This window comes from Suncus etruscus, chromosome 3 (genome assembly GCF_024139225.1).
Source record: "Suncus etruscus isolate mSunEtr1 chromosome 3, mSunEtr1.pri.cur, whole genome shotgun sequence".
NCBI lineage: Eukaryota > Metazoa > Chordata > Mammalia > Eulipotyphla > Soricidae > Suncus > Suncus etruscus.
Genome location: NC_064850.1, coordinates 65,480,953 through 65,498,921, shown reverse-complemented (window position 1 = coordinate 65,498,921; position 17,969 = coordinate 65,480,953). Strand labels below are relative to the sequence as shown.

The 17,969-nt window shown below is 52.7% G+C and overlaps 1 protein-coding gene across 9 annotated transcripts in view; it reads right to left on the bottom strand.

The window, feature by feature from the left end:
• The window catches only part of PLEKHA6 (pleckstrin homology domain containing A6), a 75,664-nt gene that overhangs the window by 21,140 nt on the left and 36,555 nt on the right, over nt 1-17,969 (bottom strand). For 5 of the 9 annotated variants that reach the window (XM_049770608.1, XM_049770609.1, XM_049770604.1 and 2 more), the window contains exons 4-11: nt 13,474-13,578; nt 12,888-12,960; nt 10,552-10,652; nt 7,360-7,562; nt 5,323-5,805; nt 3,958-4,465; nt 3,509-3,595; nt 2,562-2,615 (exon numbers count right to left, since the gene is read on the bottom strand). In XM_049770608.1, coding sequence (XP_049626565.1) covers nt 2,562-2,615; nt 3,509-3,595; nt 3,958-4,465; nt 5,323-5,805; nt 7,360-7,562; nt 10,552-10,652; nt 12,888-12,960; nt 13,474-13,578 — 1,614 coding nt within the window. Of the gene's footprint in view, nt 1-2,561; nt 2,616-3,508; nt 3,596-3,957; nt 4,466-5,322; nt 5,806-7,359; nt 7,563-7,908; nt 8,360-10,551; nt 10,653-12,887; nt 12,961-13,473; nt 13,579-17,969 lie in introns of those variants that run through there. The other 4 variants (XM_049770606.1, XM_049770605.1, XM_049770610.1 and 1 more) reach the window with 4 other exon arrangements.

Sequence of the window (17,969 nt, the reverse complement as noted above, 5' to 3'; positions counted from 1 at the left end):
TTAAGAACACTGTCCCTCATCAAAGCCTGGTTAAGTGGGCTCCTATTTCACACCTCACATGCTTGCTTGACTCGAGAAGAAGGGGCCAATTCTTAGTGTCTGTCTTATGGCTGAGAAGACAGAGACCCCAAAGACTAGATGCCATTATTGAGAAGCAAATCCATGTTGGACAGAATAGGACCCAGATGCACTGTCCAAGTTCATGCTATGGATCTTTCCCTGGCACTAACTTACCTTTAAGAACACTGTCCTAGGGGCCGGGCGGTGGCGCTGGAGGCAAGGTGCCTGCCTTGCCTGCGCAGGCCTAGGACGGACCGCGGTTCGATCCCCCGGCGTCCCATATGGTCCCCCAAGAAGCCAGGAGCAACTTCTGAGCACATAGCCAGGAGTAACCCCTGAGCGTCACAGGGTGTGGCCCAAAAACCAAAAAAAAAAAAAAAAAAAAGAACACTGTCCTTGAGCCAGAAAAATAGCATAATGGGCAGTGCTGCATGCTTTGCTTGCAGGTTTGAATCTAGCACCATGTGCTACAGGGTACCACAGACATGACTCCTGAGCACTGACCGGAGAGGTCCCCAAACCCCTATATCTAATGCTCCATAAGTACTTTCTTGGAAAGTATATTTCTGAAGCCTGGTGAGTAGTCATGCTTGCCCACCTGTGTTTGTGGGAGAATGGGCCACATGGAGGAAAGCTAGCCAGAGGCATGCTCTTCCCACTCTGGCACCCCTGCAGGCCCACAGGCCAGCTCTGGGCTAGCAGCCTGGAACCCATCCCCATGGGGGTTGGAAGGCTCCAGGTATGGAAGCCATATGCCGGTTCTAGACAGAATGAAAAGTGACCTCAGCAACTGTCAGTCCCTCCCAAGGATGGGCACACCAAGAATGAGAGATAGTGCTTGTGTGGTTTGTGCCTAGAACCATACACAACCACTGGTACAGGCTCAGATTTCAAGGTTATGTTCTTTATGAGACTCTTTGACTGTAGCTGAGGACCCAGAATTACCCTGTTGGGCCTATCTTCAGCTTCTTCCTATGTGAGACACACTATTGGCTGCAAACCAGATCAAAGGTTCAGCATTGGGCTGTTGAGTAGCTATCTGTCCTGAGCCCAGACTAAACTTCTGGCTACAAGTTTTAGTCATAAACAGGGATGATAACAGGATGCATTTGCATGAAGTGTCCTAAGGATGAAATGAGTTAAGACTATGCATTGTGTTTCTTTTGATTTGGGAATCATACTGAGGAGTACTCAGGGGCCTCTCCCAGTTAGGCTCAGAGGAGTGGGGTGGAAGTGTGATGTATATATGTTTTTTGTTTGTTTGTTTGTTTGGGCCACACCCGGCGGTGCTCAGGGGTTACTCCTGGCTATCTGCTCAGAAATAGCTCCTGGCAGTCATTGGGGACCATATGGGATGCCAGGATTCGAACCAACGACCTTAGGTCCTGGGCCAGCTGCTTGCAAGGCAAACGCCGCTGTGCTTTCTCTCTGGCCCAGTGTGATGTATATATGTAATGCTAAAGTAAAATTCTGGGTCTCTGGCCTCAGCCATGCAAAGCATACCCATGTGCTTCCTACCAGAGTATACCAGGCTCCCTTAACATACAAGGGCTACAGAGAGAGCACCTAATTTCAGAAGCTTCAGCCATTGCCAGAATTACTTCCTCCATCCCAGGGCCTCCACATAATAAGGTTGTGTACTTCCAGGTTCTCAATTCTTTTTGTTGTTGATTTGGGACCACACTCAGCAGTACACAGGGCTAATTTCTGGCACTGCAGGCTCAGGGATACAGGGGATCAAATGCAGGCCTTCTAAATGCAAGGCCAATGCCCATCTATTGCTGGGGCCCTTTTTGCAATTCTTAGCATAGATCTAGGACCCAGATTCTGACCCCACCACACTGAGCATTCCAAGCCTAGGGTGTATCACAGCCATGTGGGCCTAAGGTAGATGGCCAATGATTAGAAACTGGGGCCAGGAGCACATAGGACACCCAGGACCTCTTCAGGATGTGCAGCCCCTCTCAGTCCAGCACCAAATTTCTCAAGAAAAACTGAATCATATATGTCAAAGAAGTTTGCAGACATACTCACAAAGAGACTGAATTCATCCTTTCACAAATCCTCTTAGGACAGGTCTGTAGTCCTCAGTTTACAAATTATGCAGTTAAACTACAACCCACAGAGTATGATAGACAGGGTCATTTCCCAGATTCAGGCTAAATCCCTCCACTTTCAAGCCCAGCAGGATCTCTGCAACTCTCACCAACAAAAATGCAAATTCCCACCTGCCCCCTGGGGGCAGCTCCATCTGGGCTGAATAAATCGGAGGTGGCATTCATTATTCATGTGGCTGGTATTATTCCCCTTTCCCCAGGAAACTCCCAGCTGCCCTAAAGGGCTTTGAAGAGTGAGGGTGTGAAGGAGCAAACCAAAATATAAGCCACTTTGTTGTATCCAGTCGATGTCAACAAAGGCTGCGGAAAGAATGGAGGATGAGGGAGGGGAGGAGCAGGGAGATCGGAGGGCAGGGGAGGGCAGGGGGCACCAGCTCTGCCTACCTGCTGATCCAAATACTCTAGGTTTCTTTGCAACTGAAGGTCTAAAAGTTCATCCTACCCGGAGCCCGAGGCCCAACAGCAACACAAACAGGAACACAACAAAAGAAAACAGTAAAGAGGAAGCAAAGCAGTTAAGAGTTAGCAGGCAGAGAAGAGAAAGGCACTGCTCAGCTCTGGAGGATTCTGGGGGTAGGGTTCCCCAGTATGGGTGGACAGCCCAGCGTGGGGAGGGATACACATAGGCCCCAACTAGGCTTCATCTGCTTAGCTGACCCTTGGGAAAGGTGAGTCTTACCCCAGCACTCTAGGGCAACTCCAGAAAGCTAATAATTTTCTGGAAATTTATGTTGCCTTTGGAGGAGGGGATATTTTTGCTTAATGTCAAGGTCTGAGTTGGAGTGAGAGGGGAAATCAACCTCTGGCAGCCCACCCAGAGGACAAGTCTATTGTGGGGTTTGTCTGTGGTCCCCAGCCTGCTCATGAGAGGCACCTGCATTCCTTTCCAGTTCTCAGGCAGGAGAACAGGCAGGTGAAGGCATTAGGGAGAAGCCAGCTAGAGGTCTGAGAAATCCTCCTTCCTCCAGCACCTCACACAATGGCAAGGCCGAGGTTGTGGCAAACACAGAGGAAACAGTTGGCAGGCCTGTCAGGAGCCTGTGGGGAGCTCGAATTTGATTTCCTTCCCATCCTTAGGCAGCTCCAGTCCAGGTCCCTCTGCATGAGGGGTCAGAAGCTGGCTGAGGGCAGGATATCCTTAGGTCCTCCATGCTCCCAGACCCTATTACAGGGGAGAACAGGCCCCAATTCTGTGTGGGGGCTGGAGTCCTGCATGGGGAGGAGAACCAGAGGCTGCCTGAAACAGTGAGCATTGGAGTCCCTGGAGTTGAAGGGCCCAGGAGGGAGGCAAGTTCGGGAGGCCTGGGAATGGCATAGGGGGTTGGACGTACCATCTTATCGTGGACCGTGGGGGACGGTGGGTAGTTGTAGGGGAACAGTCCTGCAGGGACTGGCCGCCTGTCTCCCAGGTAATCATACTGGAAGAGAAAGGGAATGTGTAGGTGAGAGGTCCAGCGTGAACAAACTTCCCTACAACTGAAGTTCGACATTAGGGAAGTTTGTGTCCCATAACAGGAGCTAAACTGAAAGGGATATTTGATCCCTTGTGAGGTGTTTGTAAGGGGACCTGGCCAGGACCTTGGTTGGGACTCGATAAGGCACCACCCTCTGCGCAGTGTGATGAGGGGTGGGAAGCCTCTTCAGTCTTGGGAACAGGTAGCAAGAGCAGAGACAACACCTATTCCAGAGGCAAAGCCACATCCCCCAGCATTTTCTGCATCGCCTGCAGGCGCCCCCTATCTCTGTCACATCTGGGGGATGGGCAGGCGGGTATGCTCACCTTGGGAGAGCTGATAGAGCGCCGCATCACGTAGGCAGCGGGGTCTGCATAGATGTCCTCGCTGCGTGGCGGCAGCCGATCAAAGCGCGCACTGGGTGAGCGCACCGGCGAGTAGATGCGCGCACGGCCGTAGGAGCCTTGGCTGGGCGAGCGAGGCACCGAGTGCGACCGGGGCTGCAGGGACAGGCGGCGCAGGGAGCCCGCCGCGTCCAGCTCGTCGTAATAGACAGGCTGCCTGGAGGGGCTGGCGAGCCACACGGGGCCCTCTTGCCGCCCGTAGCTGCCGGGCTCCTTCCAGTCCCGCAGCTGGTAGGCGGGAGCACCCCCGTTGCGGAAGGCTGGGCGCTTGTCCTCCAGTGCCCAGGGCGGGCTGATGCGGTCGTAGGCGGGCATGGAGCAGATGCTGTCGGGCCGCACGCGCGGCGGATAGTACTGATAATCGTCGGGGTACTGGGCCGAATAGTAATAATCGGGGGCCCTGTGCTCCATAGAATAGAACCTGGAAGGGCTGAGACAGGGAACATGGTGAGGGGCGTGTGCAGGGGTGTGTCTCCCACCCAGCCCAATCTGACTAACACAGGGGTGCCACTACGTGGGCCTGAAGGCTGTTGGGGGTGCTTGGAAGGCCAGACCTCAAGCTCCATTCTCTTCCAGCTCCCTGTCTTCCAGGGAGCTCCTGGTTCAATGTGTAAAAACATTGCTTTGGATGAAATATGGGGCAGCAGCGGTAGGGGAAGGGGGTCCTCTGTACAGCAAGGTGTGGAAGGTAGATCCTTGTGAGAGCAGGAGGGAGAGGGAGAGGGAGAGAGGAGGGGGGGCAGGCAGGCAGACAGACAGACAGAGACAGAGAGGCAGAGACAGACAGGCAGAGAGAGACAGGCAGACAGACACAGAGACAGAGAGAAGCAGTGAGTGTGTGTGTGTGTGTGTGTGTGTGTGTGTGTGTGTGTGTGTGTGTGAGCATGCAGGATACCCCAGCTGCCCCCTATGAGTTCCTCTGCTTCAGAATCCTACTCCCCCTTATGCTGAAGCTTCAGCCCAGTCCTCCCATCTGCTAGGCAAATATATGACCACTCAAGCCCCTCTTGTCCCTTCCTTCTGCAAAGTGCTTTTTGTGAGCTGGCATGGCAGGTCCAAGGTGTGGGTGGACCAGGAGCTAGGGCAGATGTGGAATGGACACAGTTGGCCCTGATACACTGAGAGTACAGACTTGTATGTGCCCTTCCGTCCTCTTACTGAGGCAGAAAATTAGGCATACTGGGGTTTTTGGACTTTTCTTGGCCTCTGGGAGTTTCCAGACTGGGTTGCCCTGACCTTGCTCCTCCTTCACAGCTAACACCATTCCTGGTCCCCACCAGGCCTCACCTGCGAAGGTCCTCAGGCGGGGGCATTCCCCGGCGCAGGTTCACCCACTGCTGAAGCTGATTCATGGAGCTCTTGCGCTGGGCGATTTTGTCGGGGTTGGTGCGTGGAGGAAAGCTCTGCCGGTGCCCCCCACCTTCGCTATCCTGAGGAGGGAAGGCTGTGCTCCCTGGCCTGCTGGGAGAGCTGTACTGCCAGCCATTGGGCTGGGCCTGCCGCTCCCCGCCCCCTGGCACCCTTGGGCCCTCAGGGTAGGGGCTGCCTGGCTCGGAGTTGGGCTCTGGGCCAGCTTGGATGCAGTTGGTTTTCCCCAGAGACTCATTCTTGGTTTCCGGCCTCTCCAGCCTCCTCTCAGCCTTCTCACAGCCTCGGCCGTCACCCTCCCCACGAGTCTTGGCTTCTGGCTCGGTCTTGGGGAGGCTGTTGTGGGGCGGCTGTGAATGGTGTTTGCTGGGTGGGAGGTTCTCTGAGTCCGGCTTCTCATGACTGCAGGAGGCCAAAGGAAAGGTGATGATCAGCTGAGGGCCAGGGGAGGAGGGGGAAGTGAGGACGCAGGACACTACAGAGAAGGGCACTTGCTTTCTGAATGCCACCACTTGGGCAGTGACTGGACCCGCTCCTGGCAGTGACCCTATCCATGCATGTCTCTCCCAAAGACACCCCCTGCAGGATTCAGGACCTGGAATAGAGCTGACTTGGCTGACCACGAATTCCTTCTGTATGGCCAGGTGAGCCATGGGCACTTGGAAAAGGAGCTATCTGATAGCAGGTGGCCAGAAAGGGAGGCAGGGGGCACCCAGGAGGTCTACTACAGAAAGTATGTTCTGCCTGCACATCTTGGGCTTCTGACTTGGCACCCCAGGACAGCAGGGAGAACGCTCAACTAAGCCCATAGAAGCCATGTCTCATCTCAGCTCCACTCAGCACTAGACTTCTTCCAGCATCCATGGGCAGTCAGCCCACAAAATGAGCAACCCCATTGGCTCTCCTGCAAGGTCCTATGTAGTGCATTACAAGTATGTGTACTTCTGGAAGAATATCCATTATTAAGCATGCGTGGAGGCTCATCACAATATTCACCCTGGAGCACCCCAAGACATTTTAAGCTTTCTTGGTAAACATGACTTAAGACAAGTGCTCAGATGTGAGGTTTGTACTGGTTCTCCATTGAAACCTCAGCTAAGGCTGGAAAAAACCTGAGCTCTGGGCCTTGAGATGAGGGTGGAAATCAGCAGGCAATTGTGCTTGAGGCTACCCCATGTCTCCCCACATCTGGCTTTGTGTGGGACCCTCAGCCTGGGGGTTGTTGGATTCAACACTCTGAGCAGAAGAGCCTATGTGGAGGGCACATAGCGAGATGACCACATGAAAAGGAGCCTGAGTCCACCTCAGGGTCGTTAGTAATATGCCCAATGGGCACCATGAGCAGTGACCTTGTTTTTCCATGTGGAAGAACCCGCTTATCTCCTAGCCTCCCCTCTAAAGCACAGAGGAGCTGAGTAAGGACGAGGCTTGGGCATCATTTGAGCATCCAGAGGTTCTAGCCAGAAGCTGGGCTGGCCAGGGCTGGAGCTGGCAAATTAACGTCCTTATCCTTTTTAACTTTTATTTGCTTTTTGGGCCACACCCAGGTGTGTTCAGGGGTTACTACTGGCTCTGCACTAAGAAATCACTCCTGGGGCCCGGAGAGATAGCACAGCAGTGTTTGCCTTGCAAACAGCCAATCCAGGACCTAAGGTGGTTGGTTCGAATCTCGGTGTCCTATATGGTCCCCCATGCCTGCCAGGAGCTGTTTCTGAGCAGACAGCCAGGGATAACTCCTGAGCACCGCCAGGTGTGGCCCAAACCCCTCCCCCCAAAAAAAAAGAAATCACTCCTGGCAGACTTGGGGGACCATATGAGATGCTGGGAATTGATCTTGGTCTGTCCCTAGTCAGCTGCATGCAAGGCAAAATGCCCTGTCGCTGTGTTATCTCTTCGTCCCAAGTCTTTCTCCTTTCTCCAGCCCCTCACATCCATGCCCAGCACCCAGGCACTCACCTGTGACGCACGGCTTGAGGCACTGACTTCTGAGCAGGGGGAATCTGCACACGGGCAGCTTCCCCCATAGCCTGGATCCAGGCTTCCTGCTCCTCGGGGCTCTCGGCGCTGAAGAAGTAGGTGCGGACCCCTGCGTGCTCAGCCTGTGGGGATAGGCAGCGCGTGGGACTGGCTCCAGCCTCGTCTACCCGGAACATAGTCACCTGCAGGGAGAGGACACCAGGTCCATAGGACAGGGGTCAGGGTGCCATATCCTGCAGCATGCCTCCACATAGAGCTGGGGGAGGGGGGACCCACAGCCTTCCCAGAGCATGCAGGTGTCTGCCTGTGCCAGCTTGCTGCTACCAGCAGGCAGGCTGGCTGAGATACATCTAAGTAGGCACGACAGCCCCCAGGGCTGCTCTCCTGGCCCAGGTCTCTGGACTAAGGTGCAAAGCCCCACTGCCTAGGGACTTGCACCAGAGAAATTAGCACATCTCTCTGTGTGGGGGCTGGGCAGGCCTTTATGTGAATGGGCATGCAGGGGGCATGCGTGGGCAGGCACACTACCTAGTTGGTGACCGCGGGCAGGCGTGGCAGGCGGGAACCCCGAAGAGAGCTCCTGTCCAGGGAGGGGTCCTCACGCGACCACGAAAAGGAGAAGCAGAGAACAGGTCAACCAACACCAGAGGGAAGACAGAAGGCGACACAGGAGCATGAAGAAGCAGAGGGGCTGTTTGGACAATCCTTCAACCAGGGTTTTCCTAAGGACAGCACTGAGCAGTGCCCGGCTCTGCGTTTGGAGGGAAGGAGTACTCCAAGGGGAGTGAGGATGCTGGCAGGCTTGGGGTATACCAAGGGGACTGGAGGGGGCTGGCAGGTAGGGCAGGCATCCTGCTCAGTTCTGACCACACCTGCCACCCAATGCTCCAGCCCAATAGCTCTTAATGAATGCCTATGTCAAGGGGACGGACTGACTCCTCTGGTAGCCCAGGGACTCTTCCGGTGGCATCTACAAATGTCCTAGATTTTCCTTATCTCTCACAAGGCCCAGATTTAATATGAATGAAACCTCATGGCAGCCTCCACTCATGGTGCTGATGGGGACTGAGTGAAAGACGCCCCAGCAGTCCTAACCTGTCCTAAGCAGAAAGGTCAACTCTACTTCCCAACTGCATCCCAACCCTCTCACTCTCCCAGGCTGTGTTCTATATGGTCACCCAGGAAGGGTGAACATATATATTAGGTACATCGGTCCTTTCTCTGGATCTTGCCAGCCCCCACAATCCAACAGGGGAGGACAAAGACAGTGGGGACCATGAAGAACAGCTGGAAGGAGGCCCATGGGACTGACCCACTCAGAGATATGGAGCCCAGGGCCAAGGCAATGGCTTGCCGCCAAGAATAGCTGGGACTGTGGGTATGGTTAGAGACCAGTGGGCAGAATGGAGCAAAGGAGAAAGGAAAGACTGAATGTGGCTGAAAGCCGGGCACCAGGAGAGCAGTCACGTTCTTTGTATTGAAGAACTGGTAGTCCAGTTGGGGCAGAACAGGCTCTCCCTAAGATAGGGAGCCTGCAAAAAGCCTGTGAATGACTATATCTGAGTGGGAGGGGCAGGGGGGAGCCAGAGGCACCAGCTCAAATTGTGAAAGGGGTCAAAGAATTGAGGAGGTACTGAGGAGAATCCCCAGGCACTGGCTTGGGCAGAGTCCATAGCCTGCAGCAGCTGGGCAGGGCTGGTTCTCAGTTCTCAGCCACATCGGAGGTTTGCAGCACCCGACTCTGTCTGCTCCTCCCTTCCCCGGAGAAGGGCCTTTGAAAGCCACCCCAGAACCCTCAGGGGCTCGGAGCACAGCCTCTGCCTCCTGCTCAGATTTTAAAGAGGCAGCATGGGCTGGGGGTGGGGTGGGGAGAAATTCACAGGTACAGAGGGGAGTTGTGGGGTCTCTGGTTGGTGCCTGTCACTTAAGAGTTGGCCGGGTGCCACTGCCAGCAGAGCTGGTGTGGGTGTCTGTGAGCTGGGCCATTTGGCTGCATGGGTGTATGTGTGCATGTGTACAGCAGGCCTAGCTGTTGTTGGTTAAACAGACTGTTCTTACTCCCCCTGCTAGAACCTGGTTTCTGGGATCCATGGCTTTATTAACAGCTCATTCTATTCACACTTCTGGCAGCATGACCCTGGATAGTGGAAACTTAGAATGTGTCCTCCACTCAGGAACAGCATCTGTATGAGCACAGGTGACCCATATCTGAAGGACAGAAAGGGAACGGGTCCTGGGGCTCCAGAAGGACCTACAGGTTCTCATCCCTACTCAGACCTTCCAGTTATATGGGTCTTGGGGTAGTTCAATAGCTACCAACAGGAATAGACTTCCCTGACACAACTTTTGGTTCCTAGAACTTCATATGTACCCCCAAGCACACCAGGAGTGAGCTCTGAGAGTAGAGTCAATAGTAACCTCTGAGCAAGGCTTACTAGATATGGACCAAGAAAAAATAAAAATTTCTTTAAACCCACTGGAAAAAGACAAGGTTTTGTGCTCAGAAAATGCACAGTGAAGCGTATTTTGTCTTGAAACCAAGGCGGAGCCTGCATCTTCCATTATAAAGCACACAAAGGGATGGTGTTTTCATTTTTTAAGGTCATGAATTTTTAAATATGGAAAAAGGCAGGGCTGGGATGAGCTGGCTACAGCAGCTTTTTGTGGGGTGGGGCCCCAAGGCATCCGGGGAGTGAGGCTGGGCTGGCGATGTTCCCCCTGCTGTCCCATGACTGTCACCGAAAGGGACTGGTGTCTTGGTTACAGTGTGACTCATTCCTAAGATTTTCCTAAGGCTGAGATCTGAAGACCCTGGCCAGGTTGTCTGGTACCCCAGGCCCAAGATGGGGAGGGAGCTGTCCAGCAGGAACCCAAGCACTCAGTTGCCCATAGCTCCTGCCAGCCTGCCTAAGGAGTATTCTGGACTCACCCACCAGAGGCTCCGGGGACTGGGGCAGAACCATTTCCCCCCCAGGATTAACCAGTAGCACTGTGGTATACCATGGACATTTCTTAGGAACAGTCCCCACCCTGGGTAAAGACAAGGGGCCAAGCCCCACAAACTATCTGCTGGAGTAGCTTGAGCCCCAGTCCCTCAGCAATCCCAGGACTCTGAGGAAGCTATGAACATGCCTCCTCTCCCACAGGTCCTGGGAGAAGAAGGCCACTGACCTTAAAAGTGTGCTTCCGGCTGATGTTGTCAGAGGGCTGCACAGCGGCCACTCGGAAGCTCAGGAGGGGGATGCTGCCCAGGATACTCTCTTCCTTCTCATCTGCAGGGGGACAGATGGGGGACGTGTGGGCACACTTGTGTGTGCTGCTGCATCATGGGATACTGTCAACTTAGGGAGACAGGCAGGGAAGGGTGTGCACACCTGTGTGCAGGTGCAGGGTAGAGCACTAGTCTGCAGGGGAACAAATGGGGGAGGCTTGTACACACCTGTGTGTGCAGATGTGGGTGGAGTACCACCAACTCAGGGATACACATTGGGGGGGGGGCATGTGCACATCTGTGTGTGCAAGTGCAGGCATGGAGAGATGAGCCCCTCAGTGATGACCTGCTGCTCACTGACTACTCATGAAGCACTAGGGCAATACCTCCACCCTAGGGTGTGCTCTGCCAATGCCAGAGTCAAAGTTCTAGATGGCTGGGAAGAGTGGGAGGAGAATCTCATGCAACAGCAACTCTGGTGGTCAAGAGAACTGGTGAGTCTAGTGTCAGAACAGCTTTGACTTCATGACAGTTCCACTATGTTGCAGTAGGCCTGAGACACAGAGCGGCCAAGCAATCTCTTCTAGATGCCTGATGCAGTAAAAGGTGGGAACAGTCTTTGGGCTCAGGATACTGCCTGAGTCTATTCAACCCACATGGCCTCAAAACAAGTCAGAATCTGGAGTGATAGCACAGTGGTAGGGCATTTGCCTTGCATGCGGCCGACCAGGGACAGACTTGAGTTCAAATCCTGGCATCTCATATGGTCCCTGAGTGTGCCTGGGGTGATTTCTAAGCACAGAGCCAGGAGTAACCTCTGAGCACTACCGGGTGTGGCCCCAAAACAAACAGACAAAAAAAATAAACAAGGCAGTTCAGACATTGTGGAACTTAAAGTGACCTTGGGGCTGCACTGCAGTCACTGTCATTAGGGCTCTCCTAGACACCCAGTGCCTTGCTTCACCCCCTCCTGGCAGTGATATCATCCTTGCACGTGTCTCCCTCTGCAGGACGCAGGGCCTGGGATGGAGCTGACCGGGGCTGACCACATATTCCCTCCTGGGTATCCAGTTGAGCCAGGGACATCTGGGGGCAGGGGATAGCTGACAGCAAGGGGCCAGAAAGAGACAGGGTGCTTTGTGACCCAGGTCATACATGGGTGACATAAGACCATGCAAAAACCTGCTCAGCTCTTTACTTCCAGGGCTGGTGACTCAGTAAAACCTATGTAAGGACTTGGAAGAAATCTCTTAGGAATAATAAATGGCACCAAACCCCCACTTCTGTTCCTTAGGGACTTCAGGATGGTGTCAATTGAGAAGCAAGAGGAGACCCAAAGCCACCTTCTGGAAACAGAAGCTGTATTTGGGAGGAAAAGGGGCCCTGCTAGGGAATCCTGCCCGGCTTAAGGAGATCCTGACACTATCTCTTAAGCAACAGTGACCCCCAATGCAGCAGTGCCTTTATTAAATGATCTTCACAGTAGCCCAGAGTCTCCACTGTGTAGAGCCCCCTTCAGCTTCATCCCCCTTCTATCTCCTCTATAGCCCAGGGACCCCACAATGGGCGCACAGACCCCCAGTCTGAGGCAATACCCATATACGTTACCCTTACTGGCCTCTCCCCTCCATGCTCATGTGACGGCTAACTGGGCAGTGTAGGGACATTAGTGCTGAGACAGTCACTGGGCACAGCCTTTGTTTGCCAGTTAATGACTGACAGACAGGCTCCCAGCACCCTGTTGGCACCAAGCCCTGCTGGACCTGCTGGCATTGTCTCCCAGCCTCCTTCCTTGGCTGTGTGCCTTGCCAGAAGCATAATAAGCATATCAGGAGGCAATTGCACCCCAAAAGGAAGGTCTCTGCCTCCTTCATCATTATTCTTTGAGACAGCAGAAGTCGGGGTGATCTGTCTGTCTCTTCAACACTGACTGAGCCTTAGTGCCAAGCTCAGCTTCTGGGGCGAGGGACACAGTGATAAGTAAGATGAACCAGCTTTTTTCTCTGGTAATGGAGCATTCCCAAGGGATGGGGGACAGCCTACCAGGTGTGACCTGTCTTACCCCCTACACCTCACCCTATCAGGGGCTGCCTTCATCTACAACCCAATCACCCACCACAGCCGTGAAGTTTTCAATCTGCAGCAGCTCTGGCTGCCAATTGTCAGCTTGTCTTCATGGGCCATTATGTCCCACTGATGCTGGCACATCTGTGGGGGCCTACCCCTTCCCCACAAACTATGCCCCTGCAGAACTGCCCAGTGATCCTAGGGATACCAGAGCCCAGGGCAGACTCACCTTTGTAGTAGAAGAGGCAGCGGTCCACCAGCACAAACCAGCGCTTGTTCCACTGCTTAACTCCAGAGCTGGCCTGTGGGAGTGAAGGAAGGTGGGTGTGAGGTGCCCAGGAAGGGGCACAGGACAAGTATCCTTGCTCAGAGCTAGCCTTAAGGAGGCCTTGGGGTGGAGGTGATGGAGGGGATGCCCATGGCCTCATTTGTCCTGTCATTCTGGATCTCAGTGCCCCATGGAGATCAGGGCCAAGAAGCGAGCTGAGAGTAGTGAGCAAGTGGCACAGGGACAATAGCAAAACTAGTCTGGGGACAACAGTCTCTCATGACAAGAGGGACCTGCAAAAGTGGCAGAAGGTGGAAGGGTGTGTGACAACCCATCCCAAAGGCATTACATATGCCCTAAGGAGATCCAGCAGGATCCCCAGAATTGACACTTAAGTTTTTTGGGTGATTCAGGGGGAGATATTCAATTTCCCTGAGCGTTGATAAGATGCTCAGTGATACACCAAGATAAGACATGGGGCCAAATGTCAGGGCAGAGCAGTCCCAGCTGTGAGGCAGATGGAGTGACTCGGGCAAGGGCCCCTCACCTGCTTGAAGAGCCAGCCGGCTTTGGCTACGGGAGCGCTGGGGTTCCTCTTCATGGAGTGGGCTCGCTTGCCAAAGGCAATGGCCTTGCGGGAGGTCCGGGTGGCCTGAGGTAGGACAGAGACTTGGTTTGGTCTTACTCAGCAGGGCCCCCCAGGTGGAGGACATGGCTGGGAACTGAATACCCATAAAGCAAGAGTCTCGTGTCAACTCTTTCTTCCTCTAAACTGAGCTCAATCCTTCAGGAAACAGCTGGGGTGATTGGGAGAAATCTGACTCCAGGCCAGGAGTAGTAGCACAGCAATAGCAATTGCTCACAGCGGTTGATCCAAGTTTGATCCCCCTGAGACCTGCCAGGGTGAGCGTAGAGCACTGGAAGATGTGGCTCAAAACCAAATCCAAACAAACAAAACTCTTCATTCCCTGTCCTGCTCCTACCTCTTCCTAAAACTTTCTGGAACAACATTATGCCTCCTCCCTTCTCCCTCTCTTCTCTCTTCTCCAACCGCTCTGTCCCCCCATGTTGTTTGGTCTCCAGAAACAATGACCATGGACAAAGGTGTCCCTGTGCCCTCTTGGCACCTAATTCCATGGGACACCAATATTCTTCCAAACTGCAAGTTTCTCTTTCTGGAGGCATTACTGGTCTGCCACCGTTTACCCTTCTTGGTCCTCATCAGAGCCTCACCATCACTACAGCATTGTTCCCAAAATGACCCAAAAAATTCCCTGTGCTGGGGCCGGAGAGATAGCATGGAAGTTGGGCATTTGCCTTGCATGCAGAAGGACGGTAGTTCGAATCCCTCCATCCCATATGGTCCCCCAAGCCTTCCAGGAGCAATTTCTGATCGTAGAGCCAGGAGTAACCCCTGAGCGCTGCCGGGTATGACCGAAACCCCCCCCAAAATAAAATCCCTGTGTAATACCACACTGAAGCCCCTGATGTCCCCAACCATGTGCCACCACTGCTCCTGTGCCTATCAGCACCCAGCCTGACTGAGAACATGCCAGCTTCAAACAGTCCCTTTGCCTCAGGCAACTTTGGTCTTGTTCTCTGTTACTCAGTGATACTGCTGGGATGCCCCTGCTCCACAACTTTCCCTTTGTGTCAGCACCTCCTGGCTTTAGTCAGTCCCCACCTGCAGCACTTAATTGATCCCTCATCAATTCCATCCAAGGGTCAGAGTAACGGTACAATGGACAGGGTGCTTGCCAGGCATGGCCAACTCAGGTTTGATCCTTGACATCTCACATCTCATATTGTCATTCAAGCATGGCCAGGAGTCAGGAATATTTCCTGAGCACCAATGGAATTGGCCACAAAACAAAAAACCTCCATTGTCCTGCTCCCTTATCCCTAAAACTCAAAGACCCAGATCATCCCATTGTCTGCACTCACAGCCAATTACAGTGTAGCTGGAAAAGTCACTTGTCATAGACCAGATGGCCACAGACCCATGTTCCTGACGTCAGGCCTAAGATACCCAACCAAACAGCTGGGCTCAGTCCCCTCAACTATCCTATGCACAGCCCATTCCCCTCACAGTTCTGACACCTCTGTCCACCTTTGGGGCATTTCCCCAGGGGAAAATGAGATAACTGGACACATATTTATTCACTGTCACACTGTGTACCCAGAAAATAAGGTCCTTGCCATTTTCCCTGTGTCCCATCAATGTTCTCCTCCTGTCCCACCAGTGTCCTCTGAGACTTGACTTTAATGATGGTCTCTCAGTGCTGCCTTCAACCTCATCCCCCAACGTTTGTTCTCGCTCTCTCTCCCTTTGACACCCCCCACATACTCTGACTTCTTTCCTTTCCTTTGTCTATTCCTTCCAACCTCTATCTGTCTGTCTGTCCATCAACCCAACTGTCTCTGTCTCACTCTCCCCCCCCCTCTCTCTCTCTTTCACACACACACACACACACACACACACACACACACACACACACACACACACACACACACACACACACACCTGAATGTCTCCTCAAGCCTGCTTCTACCCTCCCTGCTATGACACCTTCATCCCTCCCTTCCCTTGCGCCCTGTTGGGGAAGACCACTGACCCCCTCCTCCTGAGGACTCCAAACCTCTCAGGGTTTTTCTCAAGTAGAGCCTCAGTGTCACTGGCTGGAGATCCCACTACCTAGTGGGCCATGGCCTTTCAGAAGCACTGGTGCTATTAATCTCAAGTCCTCCCTGAAGCTCTCCCCTCAGTCTCTGTGCTGCTCTCTCTCTTTCTGAGTTGCTGCTATTCCTACTCCTGTTTCTCTTCTTTTTCTCTTTTCCTTCCTTTTCCTCCTCCTTCTCCTTCTCTACCCAAGAGTCATAGACAGACTCAACGTTTCAGCCACCGCTTCAGCAACACTCCATCAGATCTTGTTTTTGCACTTTGCCCCAGCAGGATTAAATAAGGATAAAGTCATATTCTAACCAAATCTTGCTTCTTGTCTTGATGAGAGAGATGCTTGTTCACTAGCCTTCACTCACCCTAGCCCTCAGCTCTATCTTTTCCTTTAGGATCCTAGTCTTGCTGCTTTCCAGAGCATCATTTCTTTCTGCTAATACCCCATCCAGTGAAAAGGTTATATATAGCCTGGAGGTTGCTCTTGGTTCTGTGCTTCCTTTCTGGGAGCTTCTCATTTAGAACATTTGACTGCTAGGCACAGTGCACTGAACCAGCCTGTCCAGGCTGACCTCTGCTCCTTTACCACATAGACCCAGTTTCTGCATGGTAATTCTCTCCTCTCCTGTGCCTTTCTCACTGGGCATACCTTGCAGATTGGGGCATTCTAAAACCCAGGTCCACTGATAAATCCCAATCCCAATGTCTCCTTTTGGCCTGCTGTGGTCCCAACCCTTCAACACGCCTCCTAGAACCCCCAGGAATCCCCCAGGCTGGAGTTTTAAACATGCTGCCCTGCATGGAACAACCAGCTTCTATCTCTTACAGAGACCATGAGCTCCTCACAGGAGCATATCTGGCTCTGCTCTGATCTGTTGCCAATCTCACAGCCACCAGCTAAGGTATATGTGAAGGAGTGGGGAGAAGAGAAATTGAATCAGGCAGGAAGGAGTTCTTTTCTGGGGCCAGAGCAATAGCACAATGGGTAGGACATTGATCTTGCATGCAGCTGACCTAGTTTCAAGCCCCAGCATCCTTATGGTCTCCTGAGCCTGCCAAGAGTGATTTTGAATGTGGAGCCAAGAGAATGCCTGAGCGCCACTGGGTAAGACCTCACTATTCCCTCCTAAAAAGGAGTTCTTTTCTGAGTCTTCACAGGTGGCTGAGTTTAGGTACCTAAAGGGTGATGTGCCATGTTAAGAGCATGCAAATTCCTAAATCCATCCTCCCGCAGTCAAATTGCAAAGGCAACCATGGACTCCAGATTCATCAGCTACTCATGTTAGAAGCTCACACTGTGAGGCTAGAGCCATAGAACAGCGGGGAGGGCTCTTACCTCACACATAGCCAACCTGGGTATAATGCCTTAGCATCCCATATAGTCCCGAGTCCACCAGAAGTGATTCCCGAGTCCAGAGCCAGGAATAACTCCTGAGTACCACTGGGAGTGGCGCAAAGACAAAAGCAAAAAGCTCAGTCTAGGGGCCAGAGAGATAGCATGGAGACAGGGCGTTTGCCTTGCATGCAGAACAACAGTGGTTCGAATCCTAGCATCCCATATGGTCCCCTGAGCCTGCCAGAAGCGATTTCTGAGCGTAGAGCCAGGAGTAACACCTGAGCACTGCCGGGTGTGACCCAAAAACCCAAAGAAAAAAAAAAGTTCAGTCTACATGAGTAATGCGCTTTTTCTTTTTCTTTTTTCTTTTTTATTTATTCATTCATTTATTTACTTTTTTATGATTTTTGGGTCACACCTGGTGGCGTTCAGGGGTTACTCCTGGCTCTACACTCAGAAATCGCTCCTGGCAGGCTCAGGGGACCACATGGGGTGCCAGGATTAGAACCACCATCATTCTGCATGCAAGGCAAATGTCCTACCTCCATGCTATGTCTCCAGCCCCACTCCCACCAATTCTTGTCTGACATTCCTACATCTCTCCTCACAAGCTTTCTCTGATGTGTCTTGGGCCTCTTTGTCCTGTCAGAGTGACCATGATGGTATGTGACTGAATGGCATTCAATCTCTGAGTGCCAATCTTCCACTTACACCAGCCCTGTCTGGGATCTTTCCCTCCCCTGGGGACTCTCCCTATTCCTTCCTTGTGTCTTTTTTTTTTAATATATATTTTGAGCTATATCTGGGGTGCTCAGGGATCACTCCTGGAAGACTGAGAGAACTGAGGTTCTAGAGAAGGAAACCAGCTCAGCTACTTACATGCCAAATGTACTACTTGCTGTACCATCTCTCCAATCCTCCCCATATATTTCTGAATTTGTCTTCATCTGCTCCTGCTAAATCACTAAGCCTCTGTGAGGTAGATCACTTCTTTAAACTTTATTTATTGATTGATTAGTTTTGGGGACAAACC